The 14,301-nt window shown below is 47.1% G+C and overlaps 1 protein-coding gene across 1 annotated transcript in view; it reads left to right on the forward strand.

The window, feature by feature from the left end:
* cdk19 (cyclin-dependent kinase 19) overlaps positions 1–8,208 on the forward strand; it is a gene marked incomplete at its 3' end in the record, with an annotated part of 215,960 nt that extends 207,752 nt beyond the window's left edge. The window contains exon 12 of the mRNA XM_055665333.1: positions 8,130–8,208. Coding sequence (XP_055521308.1) covers positions 8,130–8,208 — 79 coding nt within the window. The remainder of the gene's footprint in view (positions 1–8,129) is intronic.
* Between the last annotated feature and the right edge of the window lie 6,093 nt (positions 8,209–14,301).

Below are 14,301 nucleotides of genomic sequence, written 5' to 3' on the forward strand. Positions count from 1 at the left end.
GAGGACTCTCTCTAACTTCTACAGGTGCACAGTAGAGAGCATGCATCGTGGCTTGGTTCGGCAACTTGAGTGCCCAGGAGCGAAAAATACTACAAAAAGTAGTAAACACTGCCCAGTCCATCATCGTTTCTGACCTCCCGTCCATCGAGGGGATCTATCGCAGTCGCTGCCTCAAAAAGGCTGGCAGCATCATCAAGGACCCACACCATCCTGGCCACACACTCATCTCCCCGCTACCTTCAGGTAGAAGGTACAGGAGCCTGAAGACTGCAACGTCCAGGTTCAGAAATAGCTACTTCCCCACAGCCATCAGGCTATTAAACTCAACCCAAACAAAACTCTGAACATTAACAGCCCATTATCTGTTTATTTGCACTTTATCTGTTTTATTTATTCATGTGTATATATTTATTCAATGGTATATGGACACTCTGATCTGTTCTGTATTCATGCCTTCTATATTCTGTTGTGCTAAAGGAAAGCAAGAATTTCATTGTCCTATCTGGACACGCGACAATAAACTCTCTTGAATCTTGAATCTTGAAAAGCTGGAGAAACTCAGCGGGTGAGGCAGCATCTATGGAGCGAAGGAGAGGCGACGTTTCAGAAGGGTCTCAACCCGAAACGTCACCTGTTCCTTCTCTTCATAGATGCTGCCTCACCCGCTTAGTTTCTCCAGCATTATAGTCTACCTTCGATTTTTCCAGCATCTGCAGTTCTTCCTTGGACACTCGTTAGATAACTTGGTCAGAATGGCGGAGCTGGGCCGAAGTTTGGTGTAGAGAACAGCGCGGAAACAGGCCCTTCGGCCCGCCGAGTCCTCGCCCACCAGCGATCCCCGCACACGTACACAATTTACAATTATACCCATTATATAGCATTTAGCAAGCCAATTAACGTACAAACCTGTACGTCTTTGTACTGTGGAAGGAAACCGGAGATCCTGGAGAAAACCCACGCAGGTCAAGGGGGAGAACGTACAAACTCCGTACAGACAGCACCCGTAGTCAGGATGGAACCCGGGTCTCTGGCGCTGTGAGCCAGCGACTCTACCCGCTGCGGCCCCTGTGTGCAACCTGTTTCCACGCTGAACAACTATGATTCTATATCTCTCAAGGCTTTATATTAGACCGGCTGTCCTCTGAATCTTTTCATGCTGTGCGGTTATCATTTCAGCATTCCAGATGAATACTCAAGGTCTTGTGAGAGGACAGTACATTTGTTTTGGCTTTCAACGGCCTGACAATACAATCTCGCATTGTTTTCTCTTGCAACAGCCACATGGCACTTGCCTGTATTGGAAAAAATATCAGCTGCACAGCATGGGATAATCCCTGCACAATCCTTCCTACACTTCACCCACAACACATAACACATTATTCCTCTCCAGCCTCCATAATGCTTTCCTGTTCCACTGGCATTTCTCCCTTCAGGCCTTCCTTCCTTCCTTCAGTCCATGTGGGAAGCATCTGATGCTGCCTGGCGTGCACAGAAAGTGTGTCTACACATGGGTTTAACTGGAATAAACCTTGGATAGTACAGTCAAAATGCAGTCAGATGTCGCAGCGCAGACCATCACACAAACCAACCTCCCTTCCATTGACCCGAAACGTCACCTATTCCGTTACTCCAGAGATACCTCACCCGCTGAGTTACTCCAGCCTATCTTCGGTTTAAGCCAGCATCTGCAGTTGCTTCCTACACACTCCCTTCCGTTGACTCCATCTACACCTCACGCTGGCTCGGCAAGGCCAGCAGCATCATCAAGGACCAGTCGCACCCTGGCCACTCCCTCTTATGGAAGTGTGAAAACGCACACCTCCAGATTCAGGGACAGTTTCTTCCCAGCTGTTATCAGGCAACTGAATCATCCTACCGCAACCAGAGAGCAGTGCTGAACGACTATCTACCTAATTGGTGACCCACGGACCATCCTTGACCAGACTTTGCTGACTTAACCTTGCACTAAACGTTATTCCCTTATCATGTATCTGTACACTGTAAATGGCTCGATTGTAATCATAGCTTCGTTATTCAAACCTTGTAGCAGAGGCAGAGGAGAGAGGTTGGAGGGTTATGCCCCTGTCCAACTTAGGAAACCTGAACGGAAACCTCTGGAGACTTTGCGCCCCACCCAAGCTTTACGTGCGGTTCCCAGAGGTTACAGGTGGTTGCCGGAGGTTGCAGGTAGTGGAAGCAGGTAGGGAGACTGACAAAAACCTCCGGGAACCGCACGGAAACCTTGGGTGGGGCACAAACTCTCCAGAGGTTTCCGTTCAGGTTTCCCAAGTGGGAAAGGGGAATTAGGGTGTGTCCAGTGGAGGTGGGGTGCAGGGGCTTTGTGGCCAGTTCCACCGCAAGGTTCTTGAGGGAAGTAGGAGTCAAAGGGCAGGCACAAAGGAGGGCAATAAAAGAACTTGCCGCCTAATGGAGCAGTCACTGGCTGTGGCTGAAGAGGAAAGTGCTGTCTGGGCTGCCACGTGACCATGTAGAGGCTAACAATAAGACACACACCCAGGTGTGATCACCCTGTGGTGGGCCTGCCTCGACTGAGGGTGTCTTGTGATAAAAGGCCGAAACACCCAGTGACGTTGAGGTACACAACTGAAGATGTGTCTGATTGGTAGCAAATTCACCTAGTGGTCATACCCAAGAATGTCAATTGTAGTGAAAAATCTTAGGGATTGTAACAGCCAGCCCTACTAATCAATCTTTCCGCCGACTGGATAGCACGCTACAAAAGCTTTTTACTGTACCTTGGTACACGTGACAATATACTAAACTGTAAACTGACCTCATTATAGGGGGACTAATGTGGCTGAACACATGGTTATCATATGTTCTCATGTCAAAGTTTGAACTCTTGTTCTGATTTTATTGTATAGAACATAGAATAGTTTTGACACAGAGCGCTGGAGCAACTCAGCGGGTCAGGCAGCATCTGTGGAGAACATGGATAGGTGACGTTTCACAGAGTGCTGGAGTAACTCAGCGGGTCAGGCAGCATCTGTGGAGAACATGGATAGGTGACGTTTCACAGAGTGCTGGAGCAACTCAGCGGGTCAGGCAGCATCTGTGGAGAACATGGATAGGTGACGTTTCACAGAGTGTTGGAGTAACTCAGCGGGTCAGGCAGCATCTGTGGAGAACATGGATAGGTGACGTTTCACAGAGTGCTGGAGTAACTCAGCGGGTCAGGCAGCATCTGTGGAGAACATGGATAGGTGACGTTTCTCAGAGTGCTGGAGTAACTCAGCGGGTCAGGCAGCATCTGTGGAGAACATGGATAGGTGACGTTTCACAGAATCCTGGAGAAACTCAGCGGGTCAAGCAGCATCGGTGGAGAACATGGATAGGTGACGTGTCGGGTCGAGATCCTTCATCACACTGCAGATCTGAAGAAGGGTCTCGACCTGAAACGTCACCCGTTCCTTTTCTTCAGAGATGCTGCCTGACCCGCTGAGTTACTCTAGCATTTTGTGTCTGTCTTCGGTGTAAACCAGCACCTGCAGCTCCTTCTTATTCAGCACAGGAACAGGCCCTTCAGCCCACCATTTCTGTGCTGAACTTGATGCCATGTTAAACTATTATCCTATGACTGCACGTGATCCACATCCTTCCATTCCCTGCATATCCGTGTGCCTATCTTTACTATACATTTTAGAGATAGAAACAGGCCCTTCGGCCCACCATGTCCATACCGACCAACGATCACCCCATACACAAGCACTATCCTATACACTAGGGACAATCCAAAGTTTTACCCAAGCCAATTAACCTTCAAACCTGTATGTCTTCAGAATATGAGAGGAAACTGGAGCACCTGATGTTGCGGGAGTCCAGAACCAGGGGCCACAGTTTAAGAATAAGGGGTAAGCCAATTAGAACGGAGATGAGGAAACACTTTTTCTCGCAGAGAGTGGTGAGTCTGTGGAATTCTCTGCCTCAGAGGGTGGTGGAGGCCGGTTCTCTGGATGCTTTCAAGAGAGAGCTAGAAAGGGCTCTTAAAAATAGCGGAGTCAGGGGATTTGGGGAGAAGGCAGGAACGGGGTACTGATTGGGGATGATCAGCCATGATCACATTGAATGGTGGTGCTGGCTCGAAGGGCCGAATGGCCTACTCCTGCACCTATTGTCTATTGTCACCTGGGGCGTGTTTCATCGCTGCATCTCTGAAGTAAACTAAAGGATGATCTCTAGACCCACAGAGATCGATAGATGTTAGTTCAGGAAATGCTCAAGGTGAATTAGATTCTAACCCATGTTTGGTTCAGAGTGCTGTTTGGTTAGTTTAGAGATACAGCACAGAAACAGGCCCTTCGGCCCACCGAGTCCACCCTGACCAGCAAACCCCGCACATTAACACTATCCTACACACAATTTACAATTTGTTCTGAAGCCAATTAACCTACAAACCTGTTCGTCTTTAGAGTGTGGGAGAAAACCGGAGCACCCGGAAAATATACACACTGTCACAGGGAGAAGGTACAAACTCCATACAGACAGCACCCGTGGTCAGGATTGAACCTGGATCTCTGGCGCAGTCAGCGAGGATGGGCAGTTGGTTTACTGGGGTGGCTCGTAGGCATCCGGGACAGTCTGCTGTTGACGGCAGCATCCAGCTTCTTGGCGTGAGGATACGTTAGCAATAAAAAAGGGTGTCATAACTTTTACGATTCTATGATTTTGCTTATTTTCATAGTGATGTTTTTCAATAACACAGGAGCTATTCAGCCGATTATCCCATGCCTGTTAACAAAGAGCTCGGCAGCCTTTTCCATCTTTCAGCACCAGGTCCATAGCTCTTTCAGCGCCAAAGTCCCGGGTTCAATCCGAGTCTGTGTGTGATGTCTCACTTTAGCACTTTCAAAACCAAAGGCAACACAGCTTTAGCACTTTCAAACCAAAACACACTTTTGCATTTTCAAACCACATTAAGGACACTGACAGGTCAGTAAAACCACTCACAGATTAGTAGACATGTGTTCAGTGTTATTCACAGCTCAGACTGAGAATTGCTACCTCTCACTCCATCTTGCTGAGAACTGAGGCACCCCCACACTTCCGGGATTTTAGTCCCTCCGGAAGGGGCGTGGCCATTAGGAGAGAGAATCTCAACATTTGTTAAACACTAATAACTCTTTTATTTTTCATCGATGGGAAAAATCCTCGGCACCTGATGAGCGGAGGGGGACTGAGTAAGATGGCCAAAAATCACAGCCGTACGTGGTAGCGTTTTATCTAAAATCAATATAAAGCACAAACAGGAAGTGGCCAAGATTAGACTTTTAATTATACAGAAGGGAGCTCTAATCTGGCAAGGCAGCTCTAATTAGGCAAGGCAGCTCTAATTAGGCAGCTCTAATTAGGCGAGGCAGCTCTAATTAGGCAAGGCAGCTCTAATTAGGCAAGGCAGCTCTAATTAGGCAAGGCAGCTCGAATTAGGCAAGGCAGCTCTAATTAGGCAAGGCAGCTCTAATTAGGCAAGGCAGCTTTAATTAGGCAAGGCAGCTCTAATTAGGCAAGGCAGCTTGCTTTAACACTTTCAAAACCAAAGGCAAGGCAGCTTGCTTTAGCACTTTCAAAACCAAAGGCAACGCAGCTTTAGCACTTTCAAACCAAAACACACTTTTGCATTTTCAAACTACGTTTTCAAACCACATTAGGGCCACTGACAGGTCAGTAAAAACCACTCACAGTTTAGTAGACGTGTTCAGTGTTATTCACAGCTCAGACTGAAAATTGCGACCTCTCGCTCCCCCATCTTGCAGAGAACGGAGGCACCTCCACACTTCCGGGTTTTAAGGTCCCTCCAGAAGGGGCGTGGCCTTCAGGAGAGAGAATCTCAACATTTTTTAAACACTAATAACTCTTTTATTTTTCATCGATGGGGAAAATCCTCTTGTTCTGCGCGGCGGAGGGGGACTCTGAGTAAGATGGCCAAAAATCACTGCCGTAAGTGGCAGCATTTTTTCTAAAATCAATATACAGAACAACAGGAAGTGGTCAAGATCAGACCTTTAGTCATATAGATTATGCTAGAGGTAGGAAACATGATCCCGATGTTGGGGGAGTCCAGAACCAGGGGCCACAGTTTAAGAATAAGGGGTAAGTCATTTAGAACGGAGGTGAGGAGAAACATTTTCATCCAGAGAGTTGCGAATCTGTGGAAATCTCTGCCTCAGAAGGCAGGGGAAGCCAATTCTCTGGACGCTTTCAAGAGAGAGTTAGATAGAGCTCTTAAAGATAGCAGAGTCAGAGGATATGGGGAGAAGGCAGGAATGGGGTACTGATTGTGGATAATCAGCCATGATCACATGACCACAGTCATATGCTGAGAGAATGGAGCAGTTGGGCTTGTACACTCTGGAGTTTAGAAGGATGAGAGGATATCTCATTGAAACATATAAGATTGTTCAGGGTTTCTACACGCTAGAGGCAGGAAACATGTTCCCGATGTTGGGGGAGTCCAGAACTAGGGGCCACAGTTTAAGAATAATAATAATCTTAGTAAGCACATTTTAGAACTTGCATTGACCCCAAAGGAAACACATTTTTCTCACAGAGAGTGGGGTGAGACTGTGGAATTCTCAGTGCCTCAGATTCGGGCTAGTGCCGAGCCCATTGTGCCATCTGTCTCAATAAGGATAAGCATTTTCAACACTTTTTCTCACAGAGAGTAGTGAGTCCGTGGAATTCTCTGCCCCAGAGGGCGGAGGAGGCCGGTTCTCTGGATACTTTCAAGGGAGAGTTAGATAGGGCTCTTAAAGATAGCGGAGTCAGTGGATATGGGGAAGAAGGCAGGAACGGGGTACTGTTTGGGGATGATCAGCCATGATCACATTGAATGGCGGTGCTGGCTCAAAGGGCCGAATGGCCTACCCCTGCACCTATTGTCTATTGTCTATTATTTCTGCCTTAAAAATATCCACTGACTTGGCCTCCACAGCCTTCACCCTCATCAATCTCCGACTAAAGAAATTCCTCCTCATCTCCTAAAGCTACGTCCTTTTATTCTGAGGCGATGGCCTCTGGTCGTAGACTCTCCCACTAATGGAAACATCCTCTCCACATCCACTAGCAGATCAGATCAGTTCATACTATACTGTACATGAATCAAGTCACATTCAAGTACAATAGTTAGTGCAAAGGGGGAAGATGCAGAGTGCAGGATATAGTTCTGCACCCTCTGCCCCTCTACTGAAGGAAATCAGTCGTTCCATCTTACTTCACCTGGGACTCACTCACTAGTGGAAATATCTCCACATCCACTCTACCTGTCGGGGTTTGGTAACCGCCCGCTGGTCTTATGGTGTCCGGCCACGCTGGTCTTATGCTTTGGTCACAGTGATGACCAAAACATAACTTAGCTATTTCAGTCTGAAGAAGGGTGTGGACCCGAAGTTTCACCCATCCTTTTTCTCCAGAGATGCTGCCTGACCCACTGAGTTACTCCACCATTTTGTGTCTATCTTTTGGTATAGACCAGCATCTGCAGTTCCTTTCTTTACATGATCGAGCATATTGATTGAATTAATTAATTAACACTTTATCGTTACATGTGACAAGTCACGGTGAAATTCTTTGCTTGCAACGTATGCAAATAGTCGCCACACATAGGGCGCTGAAAGGGCGCATGGAGGGACATAATTTAGCAAATTGGTCGGTCAAAGAGATTTGAATGTGTTATCTCATGTGAGTGCTTTCACATTTGCTCCTTAACCTTGTGTGCACTTTGTTGCAACAGCACTTTGTGTTTCGGAGCCTGAAATCTGTTACATCCAGGTTCAGGAATAGCTACTTCCCCACAACCATCAGGCTATTAAACTCGCCATCAAACAGCCTCTGAACTGTAACAGCCTATTGCACTTTATCTGTTTATTTATGTGTATATGTGTGGTCTATGCTATATAGACACACTGAACTGTTCTGTATTTTGGCTTATAATATTCTGTTGTGCTGCAGCAAGCAAGAATTTCATTGTCCTGTCTGGGACACATGACAATAAAACTCTCTTGACTTGACTGGACTTGTTTTGAATTGCAAAGTGTAGCCATAAAACCTCAACCTGTAACGTTCTGCTTTGATCTCTCTCTCTAATGTTTACAATTTTTTATTTCAAATTTCAGCGTGTTTTCCGGCTGTCAGATTCCATATCCAAAGCGGGAATTTCTAAACGAGGATGAACCGGAAGAGAAAGGAGACAAGGTAGGAGGGAAAGTGACGGGGGATGGTGGGTGGGCGGGGGGTTCATCATTACCTTGATCAGAGCCGAACTGGGCATTCTGCTTTCAATTACATCAGTATATTTGCTTTTTGTTTTATATATTAATAATAATAATAATAATAATAATATCTTTTATTGTCATTGCACATAGGTGCAACGAGATTTGTTATGCAGCTTCCATCCGATGTCATAACTTAAACACCTAATAACATTTAGATTTAGATACCCATATAAACATGATTTATAAAAAAAAACACTAAAACAGTTAAAATTGTCTAAAGTGCAGATATGTCTGTGCCGGGTCGATGTGCGACGTGACCATCCGAGGGAGTCCATGGGGGGGGGGGGGGGGGGGGGGGGGGGGGGGGGGGGGGGGGGGGGGGGGGGGGGGGGGGGGGGGGGGGGGGAGAGGCACTCAGCAGGGCCGGTTCAGAGCAGCTATAGCTCTGGGGATGAAGCTGTTCCTGAGTCTGGAGGTTCAGGCGTAGAGGGCCTTGTAACGTCTGCCGGATGGTAGGAGTTCGAACAGACTATTACACGGGTGTGAGGAGTCTTTGTGGTTGCTGACGGCATATCCTGAGGCACCGTGTGTAGTAGATGCCCTCCAAGGCTGGTAGCTGTGTCCCAATAATCTTCTGCGCTCTGTGGATGACGCACTGAAGAGCTTTCCTCTCCTTCTCCATGCAGCTGAGATACCACACAGAGATGCCATACGTTAATATGCTCTCTGTGGTGCAGCGGTAGAAGGTTGTCAGCAACTGTTGGGGCAGACCAGTCTGCATTTTTTTTTCAATACAGGTACACCATCGATTTCCCAGCACCCTTGGTTCCAGAACCTTGCAGGACCAACAAATGTCACGTGATAATAGTTCAACAACCCACCTCTGTCCCACTATTTATACCCCTCCCATATCTCCAAAGCACCATGGGCTGCGAGACATCTAAATAAAGAATGAACAAAATTACAAAGTTATTTGTACGGTGGCATAGCGGTAGAGTCGGTGCCTCACAGCGCCTGTGACCCAGGTTCGATCCTGACTACGGGTGCTGTCTGTACGGAGTTTGCACGTTCTCCCTGTGACCGTGTGGGTTTTCTCCGGGTGCTCCGGTTTCCTCCCACACTCCAAAGACGTGCAGGTCTGTGGGCTAATTAGCTTGGTACAATTTTAATTGCCATTAGTGTGTGTTGGATGGTGTTAGTGTGTGCGGGGATCGCTGGTGGGCGCCGACTCGGTGGTCTGAAGGGGCTGTTTCCGCGCTGTATCTGTAAACTAAGCTAAACTAAAGAAGTAGACAATTAATTATTTCAGGGTCAAAGTACACGTCCTGAAAGAGCACGCGCCACATGCAATGCTTCGTAATTTTGTCAGGACTAAAGGAGGTGCCGGATCATCAGTTGTCAGGAAATCAGTGGTGGACCTGTATAAATTTCCATCCTCAATCTGATATGCATATGTAGGTCCTGCCAGACATACAAGCATCTAACTTACATACAGCACATTTGGGAGACCGGCGGGATGGAACTAGGGCGGTCCAAAAGGGTTTTGGCACCTTGGCCTTCAGTTAGAGCATTGAGTATAGAAGTTGGGAGGTCATGTTGCAGTTCACAATCACAATCACAATAATACTCACAAGCCATGTATGTTTTTCATTTGCCAAGTCAGTCAGACAAATAAAAAGCAGCGGAACACTCAAAACACATTTTAACATGAACATCCACCACAGTGACTCCCCCACATTCCTCACTGTGACGGGACAATCTTGACTGCCGTAGCCGGCGGCGTTTGGGCCCTCCGCATCGAGCCGATCAGCTCCTGCATTGGGGGGATGTCAGCTCCCCTGCAACGAGGATCGGACCCCGCATTGTGGCCGGTCGAGTCTCTGCATCGTTGGAGCTCCCGACTCGGCCTCTCCCGAGACTGCGCGCTCTCGATGGTAAAGTCTGCAGGCCGCAGTTGTAGCGATCCCAGGCAAGGGATCGGCTCCGATGTTAAGTCCACGCCCCACGGTGGGGCCCAAGGTCAGTCTGAGGAGGCCTCCAGCTCCATCGATGGTAGGCCGCAGAGCGACCGGAGAATGCGATCCGAAAATTAATCGCATCTCCGGCAAGGGAAGAAACAGAAAAATAAGTTTCCCCCGACCCCTCCCCCTTCCCCTTCCCCACATAATGCATTTCGTTGTCTCTGTACTGTACACTGACAATGACAATTAAAATTGAATCTGAATCTGATAAAACAAACTGGAGAACATTTACACAGACTTTTAACACACACTAAACATTTAAAAAAGACAAAAAAACACACAGGCTGTTGGTGGGGCTGCCAATCGTACGGCGCCCCTGGATGTATAAGACGTTGGTGAGGCCACATTTAGAATATTGTGTTCCGTTTCGGGCACCATGTTATAGGAGAGATTTTGTCAAGCTGGAAAGGGTTCAGAAAAGATTGACGAGGATATTGCCAGGACTTGAAGACCTGAGCTATAGGGAGTGGTTGAGCAGGCTGGGACTCTAGTCCTTGGAGCTCAGGAGGATGGGGGGCGATCTTACAGAGGTGTATAAAACCATGTGAGGAGTAGATCGGGTAAACGCACAGAGTCTCTTGCCCAGAGTAGGGGAATCAAGAACCAGAGGAAATGGGTTTAAGGCGAGGGGGGGAAAGATTTAATAGGAACCTGAGGGGTAACTTTTTTACACAAAGGGTGGTGGGTGTACGGAACGAGCTGCCAGAGGAGGTAGTTGAGGCAAGTACTATCGCAAAATTTAAGAAACATTTAGACAGGTACATGGATTGGATAGGTTTAATGGGATATGGGCCAAACCAGGCAGATGTTGGCCTGTGTGGGCAAGTTGGGCCGAAGGGCCTGTTTCCATGCTGTAGCACTCCATGACTCTGCGACTGCCGACGGCTGTGGGCTGCCCAGTGGGAACTCAGTTCATGGCCACATTTCCGACGTGAATTGTCCGTATTATGAACAGTTCTCAGGAACGGAGCCTGGGAAACTCCTGCAGCAGAATTAGACAATAGACAATAGGTACAGTAGGCCATTTGGCCCTTCGAATCAGCACCGCCATTCAATGTGATCATGGCTGATCATCCCCATATCAGTACCCCGTTTCCTGCCTTCTCCCCATATCCCCTGACTCCGCTATTTTTAAGAGCCCTATCTTGCTCTCTCTTGAAAGCATCCAGAGAACCGGCCTCCACCGCCTTCTGAGGCAGAGAATTCCACAGACTCACCACTCTCTGTGAGAAATAGTGTTTCCTCATCTCTGTTCTAAATGGCTTACCCCTTATTCATAAACTGTGGCCCCTGGTTCTGGACTCCCCCAACATCGGGAACATGTTTGCTGTGTCCAAGCCCTTAACTATTTTGCATGTTTCAATGAGATACCCTCTCATCCTTCTAAACTCCAGAGTGTACAAGCCCAGCTGCTCCATTGTCTCAGTATATGACAGTCCCGCCATCCCGGGAATTAACCTTGTAAACGTACGTTGCACTCCCACAATAGCAAGAATGTCCTTCCTCAAATTAGGGGGCCAAATTCTTCTTATCGAGTCCATAACACAAGATTAGAAATTGTTGAGCCAGAGCTGAACACATTTCTCGGCATCTGCATACAATGGCGTCTTGTGCGTGGTGGTGGAAACAGGGCCGCGACGTGAACGCTCTTTCCTTGACCCCACCATAGGATTAAGGGGACTTGACAAGTTAAACCATTCTTATTCATTTTAAATCATTCATCACGTCACATTGTGACCTAACAATATGTGCTTTTTGCTGTTCACATTGCTGATAAGAAAGGCTATTAATGATAGTGAACGGTTGAATCATGTGAACATGGGGACTAAACTGAAAAAATAGATCATTAATATAACCTCTTCCTGAGTTTAGTTTATTGTCACCTGTACCAAGGTATGGTGAAAAGCTTTTGTTGTGTAGTCAGTGGAAAGACAATAGGGTTGGACAGATTAGATGCAGGAAGATTGTTCCCGATTTTGGGGAAGTCCAGAACAAGGGGTCACAGTTTAAGGATAGTTAGATGTGGCCCTTGTGGCTAAGGCGATCAGAGGGTATGTGGCTGATATGATCAGCCATGATCATATTGAATGGCGGTGCAGGCTCGAAGGGCCTAATGGCCTACTCCTGCATCTAATTTCTATGTTTCTATGATAAGGGGGAAATCTTTTAGGACCGAGATGAGAAAAGCATTTTTCTCACAGAGAGTGGTGAATCTGTGGAATTCTCTGCCACAGAAGGTAGTTGAGGCCAGTTCATTGGCTATATTTAAGAGGTAGTTAGATGTGGCCCTTGTGGCTAAAGGGATCAGGGGGTATGGAGAGAAGGCAGGTACAGGATACTGAGTTGGATGATCAGCCATGATCATATTGAATGGCGGTGCAGGCTCGAAGGCCCGAATGGCCTCTACTCCTGCACCTATTGTCTATGTTTCTAATACATAATTACAATTGAGCCATCTACAGTTAAGAGAATAATGTTTAGTGCAAGGCCAGTAAATTCTGATCAAAGATGGTCCGAGGGTCACCAATGAGGTAGATAGTAGTTCAGGACCACTCTCTGGTTGTGGTAGGATGGTTCAGTTGCCTGATAACAGCTGGGAAGAAACTGTCCCTGAATCTGGAGGTGTGCATTTTCACACTTCTGTACCTCTTGCTCGATGGGGGAGGGGAGAAGAGGGAGTGGCCAGGGTGAGACTGGTCCTTGATGATGCTGCTGGCCTTGCTGAGGCAGCGTGAGGTGTAGATGGAGTCAATGGAAGGGAGGTTGGTTTGTGTGATGGTCTGGGCTGCATCCACAATTCGCTGCAATCTCTTATTCTCTTGGATGGAGCTGCTCCCAAACCTAAAGCGTTCCTAAACCTAAAATATTTAATATAATTGTTTCGCCAGATTGGTGTTTAGAAACATAGAAACACAGAAACATAGAAAATAGGTGCAGGAGGAGGCCATTCGGCCCTTCGAGCCAGCACCGCCATTCATTGTGATCATGGCTGATCGTCCCCTATCAATAACCCGTGTCTGCCTTCTCCCCATATCCCTTGACTCCACTAGCCCCTAGAGCTCTATCTAACTCTCTCTTAAATCCATTCAGTGACTTGGCCTCCACTGCCCTCTGTGGCAGGGAATTCCATAAATTCACAACTCTCTGGGTGAAAACGTTTTTTCTCACCTCAGTCTTAAATGACCTCCCCTTTATTCTAAGACTGTGGCCCCTGGTTCTGGACTCGCCCAATATTGGGAACATTTTTCCTGCATCTAGCTTGTCTAGTCCTTTTATAATTTTATATGTTTCTATCAGATCCCCCTCATCCTTCTAAACTCCAGTGAATACAAGCCCAGTCTTTTCAATCTTTCCTCATATGACAGTCCCGCCATCCCAGGGATCAATCTCGTGAACCTACGCTGCACTGCCTCAATCACAAGGATGTCCTTCCTCAAATTAGGAGACCAAAACTGTACACAATACTCCAGATGTGGTCTCACCAGAGCCCTATGCAACTGCAGAAGAACCTCTTTACTCCTATACTGAAATCCTCTTGTTAGGCAGTGGGTGGGAGGGCAAGGAAGCAGGGGCAGTAAACATATTCAGGTACAAGTAGTGTTGAATGTAATCCAGGCAGCTTCAGTACAATTAATAATTACAGAGGTACAGTGATGCAATACGGGTTCACCGTCTCTTTTGCAAACGTGTGAAAACGTTTTTCCTCATCTCTGTTCTAAATGGCCTACCCCTTATTCTTAAACTGTGCTCCCTGGTTCTGGACTCCCCCAACATCGGGAACATGTTTCTTGCCTCTAGCGTGTCCAATCCCTTAATAATTTTATATGTCTCGGCGGATACGAAAATAGGTGAAAAAGCAGGTAGGTAGAGAAAGCAGGAACTCCGCGGATACGAAGAGAATGGCAGATGGAATATAGTGGTAGTGTTGAATTTTGGTAGTTGGAATAAAGGTAGTGGACTATTTTCTATGGGGAAGGATTATCATGGAAAAAATACAGAATCAAGAAAGTACACAAAATAAGAGGAGATAGAAACTCGAGCGGGGGCCGCAG

Source organism: Leucoraja erinacea, unplaced genomic scaffold, assembly GCF_028641065.1.
Source record: "Leucoraja erinacea ecotype New England unplaced genomic scaffold, Leri_hhj_1 Leri_117S, whole genome shotgun sequence".
In the NCBI taxonomy this organism is placed as follows: domain Eukaryota; kingdom Metazoa; phylum Chordata; class Chondrichthyes; order Rajiformes; family Rajidae; genus Leucoraja; species Leucoraja erinaceus.